The 26429-nt window shown below is 47.4% G+C and overlaps 1 protein-coding gene across 3 annotated transcripts in view; it reads left to right on the forward strand.

The window, feature by feature from the left end:
* The window catches only part of SRGAP1 (SLIT-ROBO Rho GTPase activating protein 1), a 182542-nt gene that overhangs the window by 141907 nt on the left and 14206 nt on the right, over window positions 1–26429 (forward strand). For 2 of the 3 annotated variants that reach the window (XM_037515107.2, XM_054696744.1), the window contains exons 11-18: window positions 2755–2782; window positions 6335–6437; window positions 10254–10314; window positions 10725–10802; window positions 13215–13349; window positions 19628–19733; window positions 22042–22266; window positions 24633–24712. In XM_037515107.2, the coding sequence (XP_037371004.1) occupies window positions 2755–2782; window positions 6335–6437; window positions 10254–10314; window positions 10725–10802; window positions 13215–13349; window positions 19628–19733; window positions 22042–22266; window positions 24633–24712 (816 nt within the window). Of the gene's footprint in view, window positions 1–2754; window positions 2783–6334; window positions 6438–6944; window positions 6979–10253; window positions 10315–10724; window positions 10803–13214; window positions 13350–19627; window positions 19734–22041; window positions 22267–24632; window positions 24713–26429 lie in introns of all 3 variants that reach the window. The other variant, XM_037515108.2, reaches the window with a different exon arrangement.

Here is a 26429-nt window from a genome sequence, read left to right on the forward strand (position 1 = left end):
GAGTGAAAATATCAGCGCGCTTTTGCCAAACAGAAAATCAAACACTGGAAGCCAAGCACCGTGCCACGTTGTCTCCAGCCCCGGGCAGGAGCGTTCTGACGAAGAACGAGACGAGTTATCCTCACACAGTCCATCCCATGGCTGTGAGTAGGGTGCAGATAGCCTTTCAGAGAGAAGCTGATTGTGAATCATTACATTTTGTATTGAAGCATCGCAGGAGTTGGCATCTAAGGGGAAAAAAAGGACCGGCCGGTGACCCAGGAAGCCTTATCTGTCAGGGAGCAAGTCCCGAGCGCCTCTGTTCCGCTTGAGCTGGGCACGTTTTAAATATTTTATCTAGCTTTTTCATCTCAAATTGCCACTAAGCCATATTTTAGTTTTTCCTTTTACTGCACAGATGAAATACATTCAGGTGTGGAAAAGAACCCAGCTCCTGATTCTCGGGTGAAATTATAAGCATCCTTCAAGTAGGTGTTTGCACCACGAACACGATAGCCTGGGGTCAGGGATCATTTTTTTCTTCCAAATGACTTTCTTGGGGGTTGGGAGTGGGGAGGTGTCTGTTGTTTTTAATAATTAAGTAGCCTTCCAGAGAAAGTGATTGAAATCTAATCCTCAGACCACTCACTTTTCTCTGGGAAGCAGATTCTTCTAAGCTTGTATGTTATTGATCTATTAATGATAATACTGATTAAAAAATAAAGCCTCATTCATCAGTTGAGACACACTCAGCACTATTAGCTGCAAAGAACAATAGATGTGGTGGTGGCGGTTACACGGTGAGTGATGGTGCTTGCAGGCCCTGCTCGTGGCTCATTAATCAGAATGTATCTTTTATAGGTTTTTAATTTTTTATCTCATGCTATTAACCATGGATGGTTGGAACAGAATGATTTTAAGCCATTTTACATATGATCTTCTTCTAAATCTAGAGAATATCATGGGATATTAGTGACGAAAAACAGCAAAATTTCAGAGTTATAAAGCATTTCGTGTATAAGTAATTATTAGCATCTTTATCACTGCATCATTAGGAAGTGAGTTAACCTCTTCAATTTAGTTTTAAGGATATGTATTAAATGTATTTAAAAATTTATATTAATTTATTAAATCTTCAGCATTTGTGTTTGGTTTGGCCATATGACGCAGACGGAAGCATAAACACTAATATCTACCTTCTGGGATCTTTGCAAATATTTTCTGGGGAAAACTTTCATTTTTGCAATAGAATACTTTGGGAATTCAGGTCTCCAAATAAATAACCTGGACCCTAGTGCCAGACCCAGCACGTGTCAGCAGCAGGCCCTTGGGCAAATCTACCTGTGTCTAAACGCAACTTCTGTATGCTCCATGTCTTCTGCAAAGTGAGAATGACAATAGTCCCTACGTCAAAAGAATGTGAAAATTATGGGTTAATATATAAAAAGTCCTTAGAACGGTGTCTAATAAACATTAGGCATGCTGCTTTTCTGGTATGCTTTATGCTATGATCTTAGATTCCAGTGACGTCTACAACATGACAGACGCAGGAGCCAGCCTAAGTCAGTAGTTCTCTGCCCTCAACACTTTACTCATTCTACCGACTCCCCCTGGTGACCTCTCCTTTTCTTCTCCCCCAAAGTAGCAGAAGATCAGTAAAAAAAAAAAAAAAAAAAAAAAAAAAAAAAACCAAAGGTGCAGAGTTGCACGATCGGTAGAATGAGCTGACTGGGGGAAATCATTCTTCATTTTCCTCCTCACCGGGTCAGGGCTGAGAACTGATTCTACCAATACATGCAGTAGCTTGGGTCGGTTTTGAGAAAGCTGCTCTCTGACATTAGCTGTTGCCTGTGCAGCCTGAGAAGCACTGAGAGAGTGTGGAGCGTTAGAACGAGAAAGAAGTCTGAATATGTAAGAAGAGCCTCATGTCTTAAAAGTCTTGTTTTTTTTAAGATTATTTATTTATGCATACAAGAGCTGGGGTACAGGCTGTGGGGGTGAGAGGATTCAGAGACAGCGTAGGGAACAGAACAGGCAGACTGACTAAAGTCCACTGCTGAGAGGAGCAGGGGGAGACAGGAGAGGTCTGCTGCACCATGTGGGTAGCTCCCTGGCTGGGGATGGAACTCGTGGCTGCGTACAGCTTCACAGTGCTGTGCCTAACCCCTGCACCACCAGGGAGGCCCGAAGAGCTTCATGTCTTAAATAAGAGTGCTCCATTAGTGTAATGTAGTATGATTTCATGTCCTCAGACTTTAATATCTGCAGATGTCATTTCTGATTATAAAACGCAGCTTCCTCCCCCATGTCGTGTTGTGGAAAGACCCCCAGCTTAATCATTCCAGACTGAGCGCTCCCGCCCCTATTGGTCTTCCTCTCCCCCCTCAGAACTACCAGTCAAGACAAAGAGAGTGACTAATATTTGAATCTTGGATTTGTTTTATTTATATTTCATCTTTCAGCTTACAGTGGAGACCAAGCAGCTTGTTTAAATAATAATAGTAATTATTATAATTGATAATAAAACTCCCAGACTCAAACTGCCAAGTGAAACATGTTTCCTGAACTATAGCATTTATTAAATTTTGTGTATAAGTTTTCAAATGTTGACTTCGAATTACTTGTCTATCTTTATATGCTACCCTCGTGCTTCCCACCATGACACAGCTAAGTTATTACTAACCCACCCTCTTCAAATAAGGGATAGGTGATACAAAAGGTTATCCAATGCATTCCATTGGTTTCATTAAATTATTTTCATGTTTTTCCCTGCAGGTCACAGAGCTGAATATATGACTACAAGGTAGGAAAATATTTTATCGTCACTCATGTGTCTCACTCGCTTCTGTCTTTAGTAAAAAGCAACCGTCTGAGTGCTGCAAGAATAAGCATATTTTGTTCAGGAACATGGAAAATAGTTTGGGCTTAGCAAAACAGTAATAGGAAGTATTGGGGACTCTCACAAGGCCAGGCTGGCCGTGACAGGCAGGAGGACTTCCTGATGGATTTGTCAGGCTCTTTAATGAGTAGGTTCAGTGAAAAAAGACCTAATTGAACAGGCTTGTTTTATCTCATCCAAAACACTTTACGTTTCTAGAAATAGTCTGACGAGACTTTTGATTTGATGATTTAATTAACAAGCAATTTCATCTGCATACCTACTGTGTTAGCAGATAGAAAGTATGATTAATTACTTCCTATTCCTCATCTCCCTCAAGTCGTTAAAACTAGAGCTTTATCGAGTATTCCTGGGGTGCCCGTCCGCCACTCCTCACTTCACCTGCTAGATTTAACTCTAATTCCTACAACCATGTTGCGCTTTTTTCTTCTTTTTTTTTATTCGTGAAAGAATTTTGAAGTTACTGCTGAGGAGGAAAAGCCTTTTTGGATGCATATTCTAGTTGGGTTGGGCAAAGTTCGCGGCAACTTTTATTTTCCGATGTCAATGTTTGTGCAACAGTTAATTGGCATAGCAAGACTTTGCACTTTTGAAGTTCAGTTCTCCTTGAGGTAAGAGGTATTTAGAACACTGGTGTGTCTGTTGAATTAATTGGCAGGTTGATTTTCAAGATTTGCTAATGTTTCTACTCGGCAGTTCACTCAAAAGCAAGCCTTTCTTATTTCTTGGTGAACCAGCTGAACTTGACTTGTCTAAACTTTGCAAAAGAAAATAATGAGATCTTTCTTTGCCTCTGTCAATGACAAGAAAAAATATTACTTCTACATAGTAAGACAGCTTCTGGGGCTTTTTCACATATGATACCTCCTTGCACTATCAGTTATTTATCATTTATAAATTATAATTCATGCAAGTCACTTCAAAAAGCATTTTTTGAGAGGAAGGAATGCAGATGTATTAATTTGCAATGCGAGCTGTAATTACCAAGTAGACTTGATATTCATATCAACCTGCTGGCACTTCCTCTCATCCCCACTGGCACCCTAAAGAAGAAACCAGATCATGAGAAAGTTGTGGGGCGCCACAGAGCCAGGCAGGTCACTCAGCTGGAGTTTTGAATGACCCGGCTCTGTCCAGCTGCCATGTGCAGAGTGGAACCGGAGCCGCCGGCCTCCTGGTCACCCACCTCTGCTGTGGACATTGAGAAGCATGCAGGCAGTCTGCTCTAACCTCAGGTCCCTCTCACACCTTGAATGTCCTCACATTTGCCTCACTCACTATCTAGAACCATCAGGGAAGGCAGTTTTGATGCCTTTGCTGGAAGGCTCAGTAGCCATCCTGCCCCACGCCAGCCAGGGGGTCTGCGGCGGCTCTCAGCCTGGCAGGAATAATCATCCAGCGCTGCAGGAGGCTCAGGCCCCTGCAGGGAGATCTGCTTGTCCCGTGAGGCACGACTCCCAGAGGAGGGTCCTCATCCCTGACCTTTGTCAGCTGCCCCAGATATCCCAGATGTGAGGCTCTGCTGGGCCTTGTTAGTAACAGCGACACTCTCTGTTCTCTGTACTTGATGCTGTGATACATCTGGATCTTGCTGACACTATGGGGACCGCCACGCCCCAGGTTAGCCAATTCCTCGCCACAGTAAGGGCTCCTTGCAGCACACCTTTGTAAGCCAACTAATGCAGAGCCCAGGCCTGCAGCGACCTCCCTCACCGGGCCTTCGTGCACAGGGCCAGAAGGTCAGGTGTCAGATAACTGGGCAGAACGCTGTTCCCCGGTGCCCACCAAAACTTTCTAACCAGCCAGCCCCAGCCGTCCCCCTGCCCTGCCCATCCCTTCGTACGGAGCCACGGTCTAGACTTGCCGCCAGGCTTCCCTCCTTCCCTCTGCCTCGTGCCCATGTGCTGACCCCCATGGGCCCTCTCATGGCGATGTTTCCTCCTTCCCTGGAACTGTCAGGAACAGACGATCTTCTCAGTGACCATTGTCTTTCCAGCTACTGACCTGAATACAAATAAAACCCACAACTAATATGCTTCTAAAGTGATGAAAACATCATCCTCGTGCTTGATAAAAGTGGATGAAATCAACCGCGTATAGTTAACCTCGTCGGTGGATGGTTGTTTGGCTTTGCTCCTCCCACACCCACCAGATCCTTTCCTCCATGAATGGCACAGAATTTGGTGTATAAAAAGGAATTCAGAAATGGCAGCAATGTGTGGGACACCACATGCCGCTGGTGGAAGGTTCTGTATCACTTCTAGACGGTTGCAAAAAGCCCTTTTAGCTCCCAAGCCAGTGCTGAGGCTTCAGGTACTGCCGGCTGCACACCCACGGAGCCCACCCACTGGGCGAGTCCTAGGCTTTTCCTGTGGAAGGCATGACCAGCAAGTTTGCTCCCCTACCTGTTTTGGTGGTGGAGCCTCCCTGCTAATTGTTGAGATTTTGTTTCTAAACTGACCTGTGTTTTCTGGACAGCAGTAACTATTCCTGGAGGGCTGGCAGTGTGGTGAATGGTTTCATTCCCAGGTGTGACGTGCATGTCCACGTTAGCCTTGCAGCCAAGGAGGAGCTTAAATTGGAATGTCCAGCGAGCAGTCCTGAGACTCTGCGTCCCTAGAGTCATTCAGCACAGCTGCAGAGTTGGCTCAGGCATCCTCGCCCTCCTGTCTCTAGAGAGAGGACAGCAGAGGCGCCCTCTCTCCAGTTACAGAGCAGGAGGGTATCGGGATTCTAAATACAGCACCTCGTGCCCTAAGTGTGCCTGTGTCAGAGAAACCAGCTCGTCCACGGCCACCAAAGCAGCAGGTGGACAGTCCAGAACAAAACATGTGGGTGCATCCTCATGTTCTACGAACACTTGGGCGATGAGATTGCTGGATTTAAAGGAATTATCATTCACGTGAGCCTGCGCCTCCTTCTCCCCCAGAAATGGCACTGAAATATTTTTCCAGGTTTCACTGTGAGCCATTAATTATTACTTTTGCATCAAACAAAACCCCAATACTTATGGGGATATTGAGTAGATACGATATTTTTATTGAAGAATGATGTTGTCACTAAAAAGAATGACATTTACCTTCTCACGTTGGGATCCCCCAGAGCCCTAATTTTTTACAAACTACTGTGTTTTCCTTGAGCCTGGTAAGCGCACACCTGGATTTATAACACTTGGCCAGATCGTTTACGCTTCCATTTGTTGATACCCTATTTTAACCAACGAGCAAGCATTAGCCGGGAGGCACCAGAAGAGTGTGTAGCCTGGATGAGTAGCTTGTGCGGCTTTTGAAACCTAAGTGCAAACAAATGGGCGAGGGGGAGGCTCTGCTTTCCCATGGGGAGGGTTGGGGGAGGGACACAAGAATCCCTGTGTTTTGCAATTTTGATGTGACCTATGGGTGTTTCATTTATTGTTTGATTTCTGCCATGCTCAGTAATTATATTCCCTTCCCGTAGGCCTCCAAATGTTCCCCCTAAGCCCCAGAAACACAGGAAGGCCAGACCCCGCTCACAGTATAATGCTAAGTTGTTTAATGGGGATTTGGAAACATTCGTCAAGGTACTGGCACCAGCCACCTGGGGGGCTGCCCTCCACGCGTCTGACCATAATGGTCTCGGCCTCTCATAAAAGGAGGCGGGTCATTATGTCCAAGTCTGTCCTGGGGCTCTTTGCTTTCCCAGAAAATCAATATAATATTTCCTGAAGTCAGAGGGGAAAGAATATTCGGATGGAATGCCTGCAGAAGAGGGGATAAATGCGTTATTAATGTTGGCAAAAGAAAACCCTCTTTCTTTATTAAAAAAAAAAAGCCATAATTGGTGCAAAAAGGAAAAGAACAAGCTGATAAAATACTTCGTTTTCACTCACGCAAATGACATGGCACAAAAATATGCTTTTCGGTCCCTGGTGAGACGCGCTGTGGGGCACAGCAGGAGTTCTGATTTCCCATGACTTGAGGAATTCATTATATTGGGTAAATTGGAAGACCCTGGGGTCTATATCTGGAGTCTCTGCTGTGTTTACTCTGTCTTCTTTTTCACCCTGTACTTCTGATAACGCTTCTAGCCGAGGACGAAGGAACTCGCACGCGAGACACCAGGTATCGTGCTGGCGCGGGCTGCGGGCGCGGCTCTCCTCTCCGATCATTTTCAAATCATGGTCATGCTTGGCGTTCATGAGATTTTTAAAGGTCTTTAAAAGAAAAATGTTTGCAGTTGGAAATTAGCAGTTTTACAAATTGGCCTTCCTGAGAAAGTCACTCTAGAAGTCGAGCGCTGAGCCCCAAGGAATGGTCTTCTCGAGGAACAGTGGATCAATTCTTAGCTTTTGCATCGTGTGTTCAGCAGGCATCCCAAATCTGAGTCAGGGGCTTTTGTCAAGGAAAGTCAGTGCTAGATACCAAATGCGCTTTGAATACTCGATGATGCACCCCGTGGAAGTCACACACCGAAGAGGAAAACCTTCCCTGTCATAGGTAACATTTTATGACGTGGGCCACGGGTTTCCAGAGACTCAGTTTACATGGAAACCACATCAGTGGTCACTTCTCAGTTCCATGTTACAGACATCTTGTCCTCTTTAAGGACAGAGTCTTTATTGAACATGCACACTAATGGTTAAAAAATGTATGTGCACGTGTGTGGCGTGTATATCTGCAGAGACACACATCCTTACACACGGAGGCTGACAACCTCTGGCAGCCTTCAAAAATGAATCCTTACCCTGAATTAAGTGAAAAGCCACTGAACGACCTAAATAGCAGTCACAGATCCGCCACCAGCAGCCGAGCCTTATTGGCTAGCGCCAATTTAATATAAAATTATTGTCAAATCTGATTAACTAGCCTCCCAGCCCAGGGCTTGTAAGCAGGGGCAAATTCGATGGAGAGAAGAGAATGATAAAATGAAAGCACTGGGATGTGCAGCTGGTGACCTGGCAGAGAAAATAACAGACAAGCTCAAAAAAAGTAAATATAGGAAATAGGATATTTGATAACACGGTGCAAGATGGCTGCAGACGATGACACGGAGGCACGTGCTAGACTTCTAAAAGGTTTGTCAATAGAAATAGCTCAGGAAACTAATTGTGGGTACAGTAGAAGGAGTGAGATTATCATGGAAAATTCACTTATGTGGGCTCTTCACCAGCCCTGATGGCGCATGGAAGAGTCGTCAGGGACAGCAGGAGGCAGGGGTTGCAGGGATGCTAACGCGTCTCAAAGTGCCCCGTCCACTGCAGACCCCACAATGTCACCGTCAGGCAGCAGGAGAAGCCGCTGCTCCTCTCTGTCCCGGAAAGGAACTGAGACAACAGGGATTCGTGTCAGTGACGGGGGGACCACGGCCCGTTGTTTCACTTCTTGTAAAATATTTTCTAATCCCGGATGGTCTCACTCAGAGCAGGAATCTAGAAAACTTAAATAAGGGAGCAGGAAAATGAATAACTATAAGGAAGTGAAAATCAAAATCAACAAAAAACTATGAACCAGAGACACTCTATGGGGAGTGGGTGCGGGGAGGGGAGGGATTGGGGTCAAAATAAGGGGGTTGCAATCGTACGGGGAATATAAAAATAAAATTTATAAATTAAAAATAAATAAATAAATAAATAAAATATTTTCTACCCAAACATCTGGCATCCATACAATTAAATTAAAACACACCTATTCATATTTTTTTCACTACAAAATTTATTGTATCGGAATGAAATACTGATGATGATGATAATAAAAGATTAGCAATTACCCGAGTCGTGTAAAGAGAAAGGTATTTTGTAAATAATATGAAAACCTAAGAGATTTTTTATGTGGAAGTTTCTTAGTGCAAACATTTTCCTTTTAATAACCTTTTGTTCTTTGTCTTAATACTAAGTTCAGCAAAGGTGAAGACTAATATTCTCCTTTTATCGCACATTTAAATATTTGTTGCTCTTTTATCTCGATCACAGTGTTATATGAATTGATCTATAAAGCTTGCTTCCCTTGAAACATATTTGTGTCATAAAAGAAAAGTCCCCTCACATATTCAGTAAGTTTTTGACACAACTACACTGCTAATCTTGAACCAACTAGTCCTCATTAAAAAGTTTTTATTCTTAAGACCCTTCTTTAAGAAATGAATAAAGTTTATGCTCCTAAAACAAATTAACTCATTAGAAAAATTTTGCACAAATTCCAGAGGTAATGGATCCATTAACTGGCTGACACACCGATTAGGTTATCTCAACGCCTAAAATAAAGCCGTTCCTCTAGAAGTGTATCACCTATTGTAGGAAGAGCAGAGTTTAAACTGCTGAATGACATTATTCCCATTATGACATTATCCCCTCCTGCTTAATGGGGAAAGTTCGTGGATTCTGAATTATTCTAAAATTTTAAGACAGCCAAGTTCTTCTTATGTTTCAGAATAAATTCCTCATGGAATGAGTGCCTGGTGTCAGCTAGTCAGGACCCGCCATGTTTCCTTTAAAGATCTAATATCCTGAAGGCACAGCCTTAGTAGTACATGAAAAAACTCCATAGTTAGTAACTTCTTCAACCACATGGAGTGTGTGGCGCGATACACACGTAACTACCTCAGCAGTCCTTCATCTCATTTGTCATCCTAGACCTGCCTTCAGACACGTCCAGAACTCACGTTTCTCTGGTCGAGTGCACTCACTGTGTTACAAGGTGGGGAAACAAGGCCCGAAAAATGAAATCTAATGGATCACATTTATGCATTTTTTCCCTCATCCTTAAAACATGAAAGCATAACGATGAAAAATCTTTAAGGTTGAGTAAGTTCTGATGCAAACTAAATAAATACATGACACATTATAGGCATCTATAAAGCGATTATTGTCCAGTGCATCTGGAAGAATGTGAGCCCACTATGAGTGCCGTCATGTAGACGGCATACGCTCGGGGGGCAGAGCGGATCCCAGGATAATTGAAAGGTTGTGTTCGCTGACTAATGCAGCCATCTGTCCAGAGAGTCTGTGGTTAGAATACAGAGTTTTCCTTTGGTCCATTAGTTTAATTACTTGTATAAGACGCTTTTAAAATGTAAGTGACTCATGCAAACATTTTGGTATATGAACCTCAGTGTAAGTAAAAGAGAGGAATTTGCTTTGACATCTCTAGGCACAGCAGAGTAAGAGGAAACAGGATTACCCTCAATGTATTTAATTTAGTTTGTTCCAGAACTGAAAAATACCTTTGGTTAAATGCAGTTTTATTTTGGGGCCTTGTGGAATAGTTTAGGTGTGATGAATTTGAAAATGATATCTGAAAAGGCAAAAAGCTTTCTGTACTTAGGGTTCAACTGTGACCTCTTTGCTATGTGTGATTCATGCCATTCCTGCGAGGCTAACCAGCTCCGTCTCTCCCCCCAGGACTCAGGACAGGTTATCCCTCTCATTGTGGAAAGCTGCATTCGGTTCATCAATCTCTATGGTAATCCATTAAATTACACAACTCTGTATATAAGTGTGTGTGTGTGTGTGTGTGTGTGTCTGTGCGCGTGCGTGCACGCATATTGTGCTTATATAGTGTGTCTCCACACACCCACACATGCATACAGGTGCATACAAAAGGGGCAGCTTTATTAGAAAATTAAGAGAACGCTTGCATAGACACAAGCGGGCAGGCGGAGCTGCCTCTGAAGCTGCTTTGTTAAGAGACGCCTGCGTAGACACGGGCGGGCAGTCTTGGGCGAGAGTTACCAAACTCTGGAATTCTTACTTTAAACAAATCACTAGGAATATTTCAGAAAATGTGTGTTTCCGTTAACACTTAATGTTAGCCCTTGGGAAGAGAGCGACTTGGCACATGACAGAATCTCTGTTCCCTCCTCTTCCCTCCAGGTCTGCAGCACCAGGGGGTGTTCAGAGTGTCCGGCTCCCAGGTGGAAGTCAATGACATCAAAAACTCATTCGAGAGAGGTAACTGTGCAGCTGTGCCTGTAAGCAAACCCTGTGGAAGGTCATTATTTTCTGCAGCCTCAAGTGGGTGTGACTATCTTCAACACCTTTCTCCTTTCATGTGCGTAACTGAGGGTGCTGAGGTGAGAATCTAAACAGCTGAGAGCGGAGGTCAGAATCACTGGGCTCTGGTGTCAGGTATGGAAAAGCAGAGGAGCTTTGCATCCTGGCCTGGGACTGGCCTAGAGAACCCTCAGTCCATGTGTCGCAGGTGGCACAGAGGGTTCTGGAAGGGCCGCACGGGCGGCCCTGGGCCTTCACAGCAGGGCCCGAGTGGACCCGTCCGGCTTCCTGTCTTCTTATTGTCTGGAAGTCTCTCCTCCTACTGCCATCCCCGGCTCCTTCCTGTGACCCTGTTTGGCGCTTCCTTCTTGTCCGCGGTCTGGTAGTAAATACATCCTGTTCCGCTGGTAGGTCGCCCTTTCTGAGTAGCAAAACCATACACTTGAGTGTCAGACAGAGCTAGAATCAAATCAGACGCTTCTATTTACTAGTTGTTTGATTTGAATCAAGTCCCTCGGGTCTTTGGCCTGGGATTCTTCATCTGTGACATTCCATGACTGGCGTGAGGATCAGATAGAATCCATCAAAACGCCCAACTCTGCAGTGGCGACTCGTGGTCATCGATGCCCTCCCTGGTCGCTGACCTGCGCTGTGTCTGTTCCCGGACACAGGCCCGTCCTTCCCCTGCAGGAGGTGCAGGTGGGAACGGGCGGGTGCGGGCATCCCCGGTGGCGTGGGGCTCCCGCGCCCCCTTCCGCCTTCCCTGGCCCAGCCTGGGCACGCAGCCTTTGAACGTTTCAAACCTTGGTTAACGAGGTAAACTTGAAACCAGATTTTTTTTTCCTGTCCCCAAATCTCTAAGAGCCGTAGACCCCGGGGCATCCCTGCCAGCAGCTGGGAGTTTCAGGCCCTCGCATCCGCCCCATGCAGGATCAGCTCCAGGGTGCGCAAGCCGGGCTCCCGTGCCCGCCGCCACAGGCGGGGTGCTGCGTTGTTTTTTCTTGGAGATTCCCCTGCGAGTTGTTGTTTGTTTGCGATGTCTTTGAGGGAAGCTTCTCGGGGTGGCAAAACAACATTTCTGGTGAATTCATGCTCAAGTAATTCTTGCCCTAGTTGCCGAGAAAAAGGAACACTAGGTCCCTGGAAATAAACTGCCCCGAGATGCCAAAACAAAAGTTGAAATGAAATGGACAATTTTTGTGAACTTTGGAAAAACTTTTATAAATTAAAAAAAATTTATAAAAAAACTTTTATAAATTAAAAAAAAGTTTGAGGGCCTCCCCGGTGGCGCAGCGGTTGAGCGCTGGTTTGCGAAGCTGCCCGCGGCCTCTGCGGCGCCGGTTCGATCCCCAGCTGCTCCCCGGCCTCCGGAGGAGGGTCCCACATGGCGCGCAGACCTCTCCTGCCGCCCGCTGCTCCCCTCAGCAGTGTCCTTCGGTCCTTCTGCCTGCTCTGCTCCCCGCTCTGGCTCTGGTGAATTCTCTCACCCTCCCGCGCTTCTGACTTACCCAGTGCATGTATAAACAAAAAAACAAACAAATAAATAAATAAATAAAACATGCCTCTATTAAAAAAAAATAAATAAAGAATAAAATAAAATTTAAAAAAAAAAAAAAAAGTTTGAAATAAGGTGTATGTTAAGCTAACTTATTAGGAGATTTTATCTCAATTTAATTCTCAGCCAGCCCAGTTAACTAATCTATTTGTTTAGTTCACTAATATTTTAAAACCGCTTACCATAATTTCATGTTTGTGACATAGTTTTTAAATTTCTACTTTGCATACAAATTCCTTAGCACTGTTAAGGATACGTTTTCAAATTCCTCTACCTGGTTTAAAAACCTCCCACTGCTATAGGCAGATGCAAATGTGCACATGTGAACACACCATGTCGCTTTAGGAAACATTTATTTAACTGGAGATGGTCATAATTTGGTGACGCCTGGACTATTTCTGATAAATTTGGCTGATGCACATAGCACAGCCAGACAGGCCTCGTACTGTGTTTTTTCCCAGTAGAATAAGAAACATGGGACGTAGTATTTGAATTCATGTCAAACTAAGATTAGAGATTTTAGTTCAAAAAAAATCTAGGTAAAATTGTAAATCCCACAACATTTTATTTTAAGATTCGGATAACTTGTAAGGGATTATTTGGGTAGCGTAAGATTAAAAAAAGCTTTATTTTAGCCAACTATTTTTAAGTTAATCACGGGGTAGACTGTGTAAACCAATTATTTTAATTTTAGTGCCATGTAATCTTTCATGAAAGCGTAATTAAAAGATGCCTGTATATATAGAAATGTGTGTATATATAGAAACGTATTTTTTGTGCGGCGCAGGACTGTACATGTCACTGGTTTTTTTTAGGTGAAAACCCTTTGGCTGACGACCAGAGTAACCACGACATCAACTCCGTGGCCGGCGTGCTGAAGCTCTACTTCCGTGGGCTGGAAAACCCCCTCTTTCCTAAGGAAAGATTCAATGATCTGATTTCTTGTATCAGTGAGTAGATTTTTTTTTTCTTCAGTCTTTTCCCACCAGAACTGTCGAAGCAGTTTCCTGGAAAAGGCAGTGGCCCCCCCGCCCCCCGCATGCCCTCCCCACCGCCCCCCATCACCACCAACTCTCTGAGACCATTTGTTTTCTTTGTGGTCCAGCTGAGTCATCGCCCCAGCTGGGGCCTCGCCCTTGGCTGAGCCCTGGCTCCGGCTCCGTGGGGCTCGGCTCCCCACGCGGGCTGGAGTGATGGGGGGGTGGGGGGGGTGGGGGGGGTGGGGGGGTGGCAGGGGCCGCTTCGCTGGGGCCTGAGGACGCGGGAAGTGTGGAAATGCCGCTTCTCTGGGTGTTAGCTTTGGCTTCTCCCCCAGTCTCGGGAGCAGGTCCTTCGTCCGTCTTGGAGTGTGACTCCGGGGAGGAGGTGGCGCGAGGTCGGACACCAGGCGGGCTCCCTGCCAGCGGCGTCTGCAGGACAGGCAGAGCTGCCGGGGCCGTGTGGGGCTCGTGGCCCAGTCCCCGCCAGGGCCGTGTGGGGCTCGTGGCCCAGTCCCCGTCAGGACCGAGCTCCCAGGCCAGGGTCCGGAGCTGACCTCGCGTCCCTCCTGAGGCTTCCATAGTGACCACGCTTTGCTCTCATGGAGACACCCCCTGCCTCCGCAGCGCCCCACACCCCACCTGAGGCCACAAGTCCTCCTGGGTTGACCTCGGAAAAGGCTGTGCCCGCCCCTCTCCCCCCGCCTTGGGTCCCACTGGGGCTGCTGTGAGGCTCCTACGTGGAGTCACCCCCTCTGGGTTTTGCCCTCTTCTGCCCCCCGATACCACCACACCCACATCCTCCATCATTCACACTGCAGCTGCTCAAAAGGACAATTTGGGCTCAGTCACACACACGGATTCTCTCTCTCCCTCCCTCCCCCTGGGTTAAAGCCTGTTTCTGTGTTTCCTGCCTACACACTCGCGCCTGGGCATGGATTCTCTCCGATGGTCTTTGTCTCTCTGACCTTTCTTTCCCCCCCATGATTCCATTTATTTATTTTCCCGATTGTGTTGTCTTCTGACTGAGGTGATATTGGCTGGTGATGTTGTGTGATTTAGGGGGACAGGGTCACACCTATCCACCACCGTCCACCACCAGAGCACCCACAATCTCCCACCATAGCCCACTGGGCCCTCTGCCCCCCACCCGCCCCCTCTGGTTGCTTCAATTCTGCAGTCGATTCCTAGAGTTATCTGATCTCTTTCTACTTCGGTGCATTCATCTCCGGCCACCCTACCCTGTTTGCTGTGGATGTCCGCCACAGAAAACTGCACGTGTGGAGGACATCCCACCCCCCCACCTGTGCCCTGCTGACTCAGTTGCCGTGAGACACCCGGTGTGAAGCCTTCTCCAGAACACCCTGCTCCCCACCACCCCAAGAAGAGCCAGTCTCTTCCTCCTCCACTAACGTTCCACCACGTGCGTGGATCTGTAATATCCCCATCACCCCACATCATACATCTTGAACCCCTCTGTCTCCCTCTGCTAGAGGGAGAGTTTAGAGAAGAAGTTAAGGACGTAGGCTCTGGGCTCAAACAGCCTCGGTTGAAGTCTGCGTCCGAATGGTGTGCCAGCTGTGTGGATGTGCGCGAGTCTCTTAACCTGAACCCCAGCTTCTTCAGCTATCACACAGGGAGACTATTAAACCATATGTCATAGGGTTGCAAGAATTCCGTGAGTTAATACTTGCAAAGTAGCAAGAGTACCTGGCATGGAATATGTGCGGCGGACTGACCAGAGCACACCAAGTAGCTGGCCACGGCGAACTCACAGGCCTGAGATCTCGACAGGTTGTCAGATTGTAGCCCCAGCACTTGGCGGAGTGGATTCCAGCCACAACATGAGTGTGTGATTCACAGTCGTCAAATAGAGTTTAAATGAAATGAAGTCAGATTCCACCCAAATTCCTCTGTTGGTACCCAGGCCTAATGCCCTGGCTTTCCTTGACTGTGAATGCCCCAGTCAGAGTCCCGTGGCCTCCCCCACACATGCTCTGCGCGACAGAGCCATGTCTTGTGTGCGATTCAGAAGTGTGCCTGTGTGTCCATCCCAAGGCGCTGGCGTAGCCTCAGTCATCACAGAGGGCCTCTGACCCATCTGGACAGAACTGAGAAGGAGGCATCACCCTTTAGGAATTCGCTTTTGGCTCTGTCCAAAGATTTCCCCACTTCCTGGCCAGAAAGCTTAATTCAGGAAAAATCCTGAGCACGATGCCGTGTGGAGTGGCGTTTACACTCATCACACCCACCTTTGTGTTTAGTGTGCGGGCTGGGTAGAGCAGTGGCGACACTTCCAGCTGCCGTGTGCAGTCACGCCCGTGTTATTCTATGTGGTGGTTAAATGCTAAGGTCAGAGAGTCGGAAGGATCTGGGTTCAAGTCCATTTAACAGCTTTATGACTTTAGGTAAACATGAATGATTAAATAGCTGTTTATTTATCTGCTTCATCGCATCTGTGTGAAGCGTAAATGAGATAATCTCTAACCCTGTTTACCACCATGCCTCGCCCACAGTGAGCCTCAATAATGTCGCTGCCGTCCTTACAACTGCTCCAAGCCCAGGGCACGCGTGAGTTAGCTGCCTATTCAGCTAGACAGGTGTCTCTTTCACAAATGGATGTGAAATTTCTTTTTGAGGTGATCAAAATAGTCTAAAGTCACCTAAAGCAATGGTCACTCAACTCTGAATCCACTTTAAACCACTGAATTTATTATTTTATTTTTTTAAAGATGTATTTATTTATGCATACAAGAACTGGGGTACAGGCCAGATACTGGGGGCTCAAGGAGGGGGTGAGAGGAGTCACCAGAGACAGAGTGGGGAGCAGAACAGGCAGATCAACTGAAGTACACTGCTGAGGGGAGCAGCGGGAGACAGGAGAGGTCTGCTGCGCCATGTGGGTTGCTCCCTGGCCGACCGGGTATTGAACTCATGCTGCAGAGGCTGCGGATTGCTTCATAGTGTGGTGCTTAACCGCTTGCACCACCAGGGAGGCCCTGAATTTATTATTTTAATGGGTGAATACATATGATATGTATATAACTCAGTAAATCTGTTATTAAATTATATCCTACCATACTTGCTGCTTATAAACCACATTTAAATTTAATGTTATTAACATCTTTGCATCTCAGTAACTATTTTTCAAATACAGTTTTTAGTGGCCATATAAGGTTTTGGTGTTTTTTAATAGTATTATTTTTATTGAACTAACCTTGCACAGTGTATGATTTGGGGGTGTAAGGGTGCACACTTAGCACACCACACCCAACACCAGAGCACCCATAATGTCCCACCATAGCTTTTTTTTTAACGAGTACTCTACTTTTAGAAATGGACATTGTTTCCAGTGATTTTGCAGTTATACAAAACATTGTGATGAACCTTTCAGTGCATAAGCTATTTGCCCGTTTCTGATTGTTAATGAGCAATTCTTGAACTGGTTACCTGATGCCCCTGTGGGTCTTCTCAGAAGGGCTCAGAAGGTGTTTTTCAAGACCTCCGGAGTGGCCTTTCCGCAGTACACGCCCCATGGCCGTGTTGACATAACGTCAGCTGAGGCCCTGGAGGCCAAGGAGAAACTCTGGCTTCTCCCCAATCCCTCGCCCTGCCCCCGAGGCTGAAGTAGAAACAGTTTGGGGTGTCACCCAGCTGTAGGCTTTTCGAGAACACGTCCTCTCTGAGAAAATCTTTTTCCATTAGTGAAAAGATGACACCATCCCGTCCTCATCGTGTGCAAACCCCACCTTTCTTGGGTCCTTTGCACAAGGGTTAAGCCCTTGGTTTGACCCTATTACCTTAGAATTTACAACCATGTAAACGCTCCATACGTGAATTTATTAAATTTTGGTTTATTCTCCTGCTGATCAGTCGCCTTCTAATTTGCTCCATCATCCAGCCTCAGAAGAACCCAAAGGGATGATAGAATTTTCTCCTGCACCACATTTTCTAAAATACGTTTTTGTTGCTGAAAATTCTTTTCAACTGTACTGCATACCTGGTGGCTTTCTCTCTGAACTCTACATTTCTGTTTGATGCCTTATAGCAATTATCTTAGGGACCCTTTTATCCTTAAAAGGATTTAATAGGTTTAGTGTCTGAACTGAGCAGGTCAAGTCCTAGGCTAAGAATTGGTTTCTTTAATAACCTCCATATGCTAATTCAGCAGAAAAGGGCAAATTGTGTGTGTGTGTGTGTGTGTGTGTGTGTGTGTGTGTGTGTACGTGTGTGTGTGTATCTCAACGGTGTTGCTAATTAGCTAGGAAAGAACACAGTGGTGTAATTCATAGAAGTTGGTCTATTGATGGTTAATAAAAGAGATTTGTAGCATTTTGAGTCTCACCTAGAGCAGCAGCTGGTCATCCTCTCGAGGCTAAGCCGAGCTCCGTGCACACGTGCCGGAGCATCCCTTGTGCCCTTCCCTCTCCCTTTCTTTGTCGCGCACACTTCCACGCAGGCAGAGTCGACTCCGAGGTTGTCACTGTCAGGACCTGCGGTGACCCCAAAGCTGTCCTGGGGCTGGGAAATTCACTGTGAATACCGCAAGGCTGTGAAGTCAGACATGTTTGCGTGTTGCTGCTGTTAAACAAACCATTTCCAAATGTGGCCACCAAGGAATTTCCTTCCCTGTCTTCCGACTGAAGGATGCATTTGCATCTTGTGATTTATGATTTGTTTTCTAACAAATACTTTTGCAAATGGTGCCACAGCAGAGCTGGTCTTTTCAGGGTACCCGCCATTTGGACTTTTGGCTGCTTTCTGGGGTCACCCGCACGTTGTGGTGAATTTTTCACCCACGTTTCCAGGGCCCTCGCCCCCATGCGGTGCGGTCGGGAGGCCGACCTGGGGGCGTCCAGCGCTCGGGGAAGAACATAAATGAGCCTCGGGAGCCTTGATTCTGTGCCCAAGGTTGGCAGACGCCACTTCACCTAATCACATTTGCTCCTGAGTCGTGGAAACCAAGGGCAGCGTGAGCGAGAGCCAGAAGAAGGCTGAGCTCCTGCCCTGACTTCCCGGGCGGGCTGCGGGGACGCAGAGCTCTGTCTTGCCACGCAGCATACACCTGCGACCATCACCCGCCGCTCTCAGAGCCCGCTGGGCAGGGCGTCCAGCAAAGGGCTGTGGGAACCGTCCATTGGGACCCGCTCTCTGGACGCAGGACAGTCTGGGGCATGGGTACCGCGCGAGAACGCGGCAGGACGCGCGCCGCGGGCCTGTTGAGCCACAGCCGTAGCCGAATCCTGCTCACGGCCGTGGGGGCTGAGGCCTTGGGACAAACGGGTGATGGGTTTGCTGCTCTGCCCGCCGTGCCAGCCCGGCCGTCTGGCTGAGATCGGTCTCCTGGCGGTGCAGGAGTGGACTCCTGCCGCCCTGGCTCCATCTAGTCTTCTCGGTCTCGCCTTCTCGTGCACCTGTTGCTTTTCTCTCCTGAAATCTCTCGTTTGCATCCACGGCCTTCTCCTCCAGTCTTCATTTTTAAATTGTATTTAAAATACACGTCACTTCATGCTCATGAGGTAAGCACTGGTGGGTGTGCAGGTCCGTGGCACTAAGCACCTTGTCTGCAGCCGTGGCCACCGTCCAGTTCCAGAACCCCTCGTGGTCGCAAACTGGAAACCTGTCTCCATTTAATACTAAACCCCCGCGCCTCCCGCCCTCAGCCCCTGACGATGCTGGTTCTACTTTCTGTGTCTTTGAATTTGACTATTCTAGAAACCTCAGCTACCACAGCTGGCCTTTTGTGATGGCACGGTCACTTAGCATGAGACCTGAAAGGGTCATCCGTGTTGTAGTGTGTATTAGAATTTCATGCCTTTTTTATGGCTGAATAATATATCATTGTGTGTGTATATATTCGGATTATCCATCCATCAGTGGATATTTGGGTTATTTTTCATTTCTGGGAGGAGAATCAATTGCCTTGGAGCGTCAGAGGCAAGACCTGTGTGTCTCAAGAGTAATTAAGAACGACGTAGTAACACCTAAAACCTCCGCCATGTTGTAAGTTTATCTAGAAGACGCTAAGCTGCCCAAGGCCAAAATCATGGGCATCAGAGAAAACTGTGATGCCCTCAGAAACGGTGGTGCCTCCACGCCGACCCCCTGGGCACTGTGTGGGTGATGACTGACTCACCCAAGGGCAAGGCGTGACTTATGTTCAGACACATACATGAAACGTGGGTGCTCCGACATTCTGCCTTAAACGTTGCGGGTGAAAGGAAGCTGACCGTGTCCCCTCTTGCCTGCAGGAATAGATAATCTCTATGAGAGGGCACTTCACATCCGCAAACTGCTCCTCACCTTGCCCAGGTCGGTCCTTATCGTGATGAGGTACCTCTTTGCTTTCCTCAATCAGTAAGTACCTGATGCTCTGCCAGAATATCCATCTAATTCTGTTTATATCTCTCTGAATTCTGTCTTTGTTTTTGGATTCTGTAAAATGTACGTTGAGTCTGTTTATCAGCAGAGTTGAAGAGAGGATGATTGAATACAGACGACAGGTGCATTTTTCAACAGATCAAGGTCGTTATGTGACAGATGAAAGCTCTGCTCCGGATGCAGCAAATATGGCCATCGATGCAAACATATACAAATATTGCTACAAAGAACACATTTTAGTGAAATATGTTTTTCTAACTTCTGTCCAAAGCTAATGTCATGAATGTTTTCATCAAAATGATGTAAACCACCTGCAGAAAATGTGTGCAATTTTTGATGTAGGGGAGTGACTTGTAGATGAGACGTATACACAGATCCCAAAAAGAATTTCTGCGAAATCAGCAGAATGAGAACTTGTCAAGAAGAGATTTCTAAAGCGTTCTCTAAAACAATGTAACAGAAATCATAAAAATCAGCATTATCTTCAAAGATACTTTACTCTTCATTTAAGCAACTCAGCTTTCAGCTTCGTTACTTCCTGAAACATGCTCCCCGATGGGAGAATCACCGAGTCCCGGCTGAACAGTCTCCTTGCTTTTCAGTGTTTGGGCCAAGCCGTTGGAAATAAGGAACTCCAGGGGGACGAAATTTGGAGAAGTGCCTTCTCCACCTGGCGTGGATTCTCCCTGCCTAGAATTACGATGTTTTCTTTTCCTTTTTTAATTTTTAAATGAATTACTTTTTTCTTACGTCACTGTGGATATTTGGACAACGTATGGCTTCTCCCCCCAGGTGTGGTCGCCGTAGTTCTCCCGCCACCAAAGCACCCACCGTCCGTCGCCACAGCCCCGTGTGCTCCTCCACCCTCCCTGCCTCTCCCGCCTTCCCTACCACCCGCTCCTGGACGTCTCATATCTGTGGGCAGCTTCCAAGGACTGTCTTTGTCTGACCCTTTGTTTGCTTTGTCTGTATTCCGCAAAATTAGGATGTCTTCTCTTCTCAATTTCCTGAGAGGGTTTATGTTCACGAAATTCATAGAACTAACTGCAGCTCTGCTGACTCCTCCCGAGTCACACCCACTTAAGTCTGCCCCTAACAAGCAAGCCCACATGATAGGACAACGCCAGCAGGAAACAATGAACTACCACGTTCATACATGGCGGGACCCCGTTTGTACAGAAGCCACCTCTGGAAGGAGCAAGATGTCAAGGCGTGGTTATAAATGGTGTCTGCACTTTCACCTGCTCACCCAGACTGTTGGGAGACTGAGGGATTGTCGTCTTCACCTCTCATTACATGTGCCTCCCCACACACACACACACACACAAGGAGAGCCTTCCCGCCCAACCCGTGCTCGCCCCACCAAATTTTCCTGCCACACCAGCACTAAGCCCACTGTGAACCAAAAGACCAGAGTCAACTTAATTCTGAATGTGGAATTAGGAAAGATCTCCCAACCTGCATCTAACCACCCACAAAGCGCAACACAATGGCAGACGTGCCGGGACTCAGCTTCCGGCCTTTCTGCTCAAGCCTGCCCCGGCTCCTGCTACCGGCCTGCAGGCGGAGGGAAGACCCAGCCCTCTGGGTGTCCTGCGTGGGGCAGGAACTGTGAAGAGAACTTGCCTGTTCATTTTCAGTTGTAAAATTGAAATGTAGAAATAGCATTTTTATATCAAGTTTGTGCTCTTCAAGCCGGCACTGCATTAAAGACCCAGAAACCTTGGACTGTGACTCCCCCCCACTGAGCTTCGGTGTCTTACAGAAATGAGCCCATCCCCACTCTGAGCCTGGCTCCTTCCTCTCTCCGTTTTCATGATGCCCTGTAACGTGATCGTGAGCTGCTGCTGTCAACTTTTTTTAAGATTGAGAAGTGGCATGAGGGAAAGACATATGTTAGCTGAGGAAATTATGCCTTTGTGTTTCCTACTTTCTGGGCTATCCTATTTCCAAAAAAAAGTCAAGTATCATGTCACATGGTGTCTCCGTTTCTTTGTGTCAGTCACCAGATCGCAAAGGGAGTGGAGTATCTTTTTTCTCCTTCCATTTGTCATCTGTTCACCTGGATTTCACATTCCCCCCAAGAATGGTCCTTTAGACACTGGAGGATAATGTTCTAAATTCTCCCTTGCCCTGTGTTAGAGGCTTAACCACAAGGAGCTGGCTTAGCGTGAGTCATCTGTGGAAAATATCTCACAAATATCCATTAAATCTGAATTTAGAGATTAGTGCTAGACAGCTAGAAATCTCCCCAGAATAACCCCTGTCCTGCTTCCTTTCACAGTCTCTCGCAGTACAGTGATGAAAACATGATGGACCCGTATAACTTGGCCATTTGTTTTGGTCCAACACTGATGCCCGTTCCAGAAATTCAGGATCAAGTGTCTTGCCAGGCTCACGTGAATGAAATTGTCAAAACCATCATCATCCACCACGAGACTATTTTCCCGGATGCTAAAGAGCTGGAAGGCCCAGTTTATGAGAAATGCATGGCTGGAGATGACTACTGGTAAGCCCGTGAATGTTAGTCCTCTCCCTGGAGAGAGTTCTGAACATGTGTTCAATATTATTAGGGGGAAAATGGCCAAAAGTCACCAATGCTTCACTTAAAAAAAAATACAAAGGAAGAAGCAGGCGACGTGAGGTAAATTAGAGTACTAAGTCGCGTGACAGCACTAGCTTCTTATGGACGCTCACATTTTCTCCTTTTCCACAAAGATTACATCTTTTTAAACATCCATCCCACCATGGCTTTTATAGAGAATAAAGGTTTGACTTTACAAAGAGCTTTATTAATCTTCACCATTACATCCCCAAAAGAGAACTATTCACAGATTCCACTTCATTCTGAAACAGGTTTGATCCTCAGAGCTGTCATTTCAAAGGAGCCTGGTCAGCCGGTGTGTTTTCATTCTGATTTTCACTTTCACTCTTAGTGATAAACACCCTAGTGAGTTGCAGCGGTAGAAGGCGTTTTGCACAAACTTGCCACGTTAATGTGTTGTTGGGACACAACAGCTTTTAATAAGGCAGTCCAGTCACTCCCAATGAAGTATAAAAAGGGGGGGGGTGTCAACCAAATGATCCCAAAGGTGAGGAGCCCTGTTTGACACGTGTTTCTAGCTGCTGACAGATCATGCACAATAAAAATAGCTTCCGTTCCTGCGCGCCTCCCCTTACATACCACGCCAGCCACTTGGTGCATACGGTGGCTTTTATTCCACACAAACGCTCCACCAAGTCAGCTGAGAGAGGCCAAGAAGCGGCTCTAATGCCTGGTGGTAACCGGAGACAGCCCAGGTCTGTCTGACTGCAAAGCCCACAGGAGACTTCCCGCTCCACAGCTGCCCCCGGCCTACCTCAGAAGGCCCCATGCAGCCCAGATTTAGGAGCCGCCTAAAAATAGACTTGGCTGAGGCCTTCGTTCTGGATCCTTCTCAGGACACTTTGTCCCCCATTTCCTTCCTGGGGGTTAAGTAGAAGCATTCATAGAACAAGGAGCTGAATGTCTTAGGTGGCTGAAGGTACACTTATTTTTTTCTTATTCCACAGTTTGGTCATATGCCTTGAGGAACTGAGACTTGGGCCTCCCTGGGGGCACAGGGGTTAAGTCTCAGCACTGTCAAGCTGTCCGCAGCCTCTGCAGCACGAGTTCCATCCCCGGCCAGGGAGCTACCCACATGGCGCAGCAGCCCCCTCCTGTCTCCCCGCTGCTCCCCTCAGCAGTGGATTTCTCAGTCTGCCTGTTCTGTTCCCCACTCTGTTTCTGGGGAATCCTTTCACCCCTGCACCTCTGGCCTGCACCCCAGCTCTTGTTTGCATAAATAAATAAATCTTAAAAAAAAAAAAGAAAACTGGGCCTTGACTATCCCAATATTGCTCTAAATTAACAGCAGGGCATGGTAGATTCCAGTTCTATGGTATATCCAGATATTTTACACATGGATTCAATTTAAAAATATTTCCTTGAGCACCTACTATGTGCAAGGTCCCCACACAAGCTTGACTCTGGAGAGATAAATGAGTAAAACTCAGCCTTGCTGAGTTCCGTAATTTTATTTCCACGGTCACATTTGTTTCATGGCCAGAGTCAAAGGCATGTTAAGTATTTCCAAATATCCGGGGCTATGTGTGCAGGCTCTGCTGTCTTGCTCGTTTTATCACAAAGCAAATATATGAATGTCTGGCCAGTATTTCTTGATGTGTGATATTTCAGGATTTTTGCTGGTCATTACTTTTTGCGAGTAGGGCGGCCCCATAACAAAGAAGCTTGCAGCCAATTTGATCATGTCCTTCCCCATCATTCATTTTCAACACAAAGTCAATATCACGATAGTTTCCTTTGTCCCCGAACACGGCTTCCACATTAGCGTCAGGTTTGTGTTTGTGGCCAATACATCCCGCTTGTCAGCGTTCATTAGGGGAGACGGGGTGTTAGTGTCAAAGGATCAATTTTTTTAAAGAATAGACTCACAACTCTCGTGTAGATAGAAAATGAAACTGTCCACCAAAAAATGGAGAAGCTACTACAACCCATTAAAAGCAGAAGTCAAAGAAACCTCCATGTGTGCAGAAAGGCGTGTCCAGAGGAATTTGCACAACTGGTGTAACCGCAGGGCGATGCCCAGCGACACGCCGCTGGAATTCGAGCTCATCTTCCGTTCCCCGGAGAGGAGGGACTGGTCAGGCTGTCGGGCTGGGACAACCCCTTTGTCTTTAGAGAATTGTAAGAAACTGAGCCCAAGGTGAGGCCACCACACCCCGTTTCGGGCTTGTTAGTGACTCCTGGGCCCCCACAAAGGCTCATCTTTCTCCTCCTCAGCAGTTGTTCACTTTTAAGTCCTCACTTGGCCTCACGCGACTTTGTCCCCACAGCGACAGCCCCTACAGCGAGCACGGCGCGCCCGAGGAGGCAGACCCCGACGCGGGCACCGGGCCGCACACCAGCGACGACGGTGAGCCCTCGCCCCGGCCCGCGGGCCTGTCCTCTGTAGCGTCGCTTCATTCGCTAGTCAGTGCAGGCAAAAGGATATTTTTTGACTGTGTAAACTACGTAGAATAATATCCCCGTGAGCACCCAAGAGCCACCACCAAGGTCAAGAAGAAAGCCACAGGGACCCCCAGCCACAGGGACCCCAGCCCCCGGCCCCCGCGGCGCCCCCGGTGTCTGTGTGGAGAGCGGTTGGCCTTTCATTTGCAGCCTCCTGGAACTTTCCATAAGTGGCCTCAGACCTTCTGTATTTATCATGATTTCTCTACTCGGGATTATTTTCCCGAGAGTCACCTGCATAGTATTCCACTGCATTGCCTGGCTGGTGGGGGCGGGAGAGGTGTCTTCTGGGTCTCTGCCCTGGGAACAGCCGCTCGCAGTGTTTCCAACACGTCTCCCGTTGGAAACGTTCGGGAATTCCTCGAGAACACACACACCTACCAGCAGGCCTGCCGTCCACTCTGTTGGATTCTGCCAGGTTGTTGCTGGCGCTGGCTGTGTGATACGGACCCCGGCCCAGCCCACAGCCCCCGGGGCTGGCCCGCAGCGCCCGGTGTTATCAAGTATCGCCGTTGGCCACCATCGCAGTAGCTCTCGGTGATTTCATGTGCCCTTCGGTGACTACTGAGGATGCTGCTGATAAAACGCAGTGTCTCGAGAGGAAACACGGGGTACAGGAAGACCAGCACAGTCGGACGGGGTCTCCCGTGAGGACACGGTTTGTTTCTCACAGCTCCCCAGAGGAGGGGGAACGCTACCCCCTGCACCCCCTGCAGCCCCTGCAGCCCCTGCAGCCCCTGCACCCCCTGCACCCCCTGCACCCTCCCCACACGCATTAGTCAGCATGAGTCGCCTCTTGTTTGAAGAGGCCTTTTTTTTCCTTTTTCTAACTTTTTAAGTTTAACGTTTAACATTCGTTTCCAAGACTTTTCATTTGTTAGTATAAACTATGAAACTAAGGACTTTCTCTTCCTGCCCCTCTGGCTGTGCAGATGGGTCTTTCTTCTCTCTTTAGCTGTGACTGCCGCATCCTTCTTAAAGCCACCCGCTGAGTTTTTAGTTTTCATTGTTTTCCCCGCGGGCTCTGTTTGGCTGCTCGTCACACGCGCTGCTTGGTCGTGCTCACAGGCTCTTGCTCCGCACCCGCCACGTCAGCCCCTTGCATCGCTTCGGGCTGTGTCGGGTCGTTCGATGTCTGGAGTCTTCCTGGATTTGTGGCCGCAGGTTCTTGCTCGTTGAGTCCTATTTGCCAGGGGGTTTTAGAAAGGTTTACCCATGTCTTAGAAGCTGGTAGAAGCCCTTTGGCTCAGTAGACGGTGGGTCTCTCCGAAGAGGTTTCACTTGCTGTGAGCTGGAGTGACCACTTGAGGACCACATGGAGTTTCCAGTTTGCGGTTGTCCAGCCGCCCAGGTCGTGTGAGCTGCAAACCTGCCTGCGCCCGGTGTGGCTGCGTCTCAGGGATCATGTGCCCAAGGATGGAAACCGCCGGTTCCCTTCAGCCTGGGGGCGAGGACGGTGCGGGTGCTTACAGTGTGTGCAGGCCAGGAGCAAAGGCCATTTCTTGATCGAGAAGTTCACTCCAACAACTGAGAGGCTGGTCCTGGGGCGTGGGGAGTGTAGTTCGGGTCTCCACATCGCGTAGGATGTGGACTTAGTCACTTTCTATGTAAAATAAAGCTTC

Source organism: Talpa occidentalis, unplaced genomic scaffold, assembly GCF_014898055.3.
Source record: "Talpa occidentalis isolate TD23 unplaced genomic scaffold, MPIMG_talOcc4v2.1 talOcc4.16, whole genome shotgun sequence".
Lineage (NCBI taxonomy): Eukaryota > Metazoa > Chordata > Mammalia > Eulipotyphla > Talpidae > Talpa > Talpa occidentalis.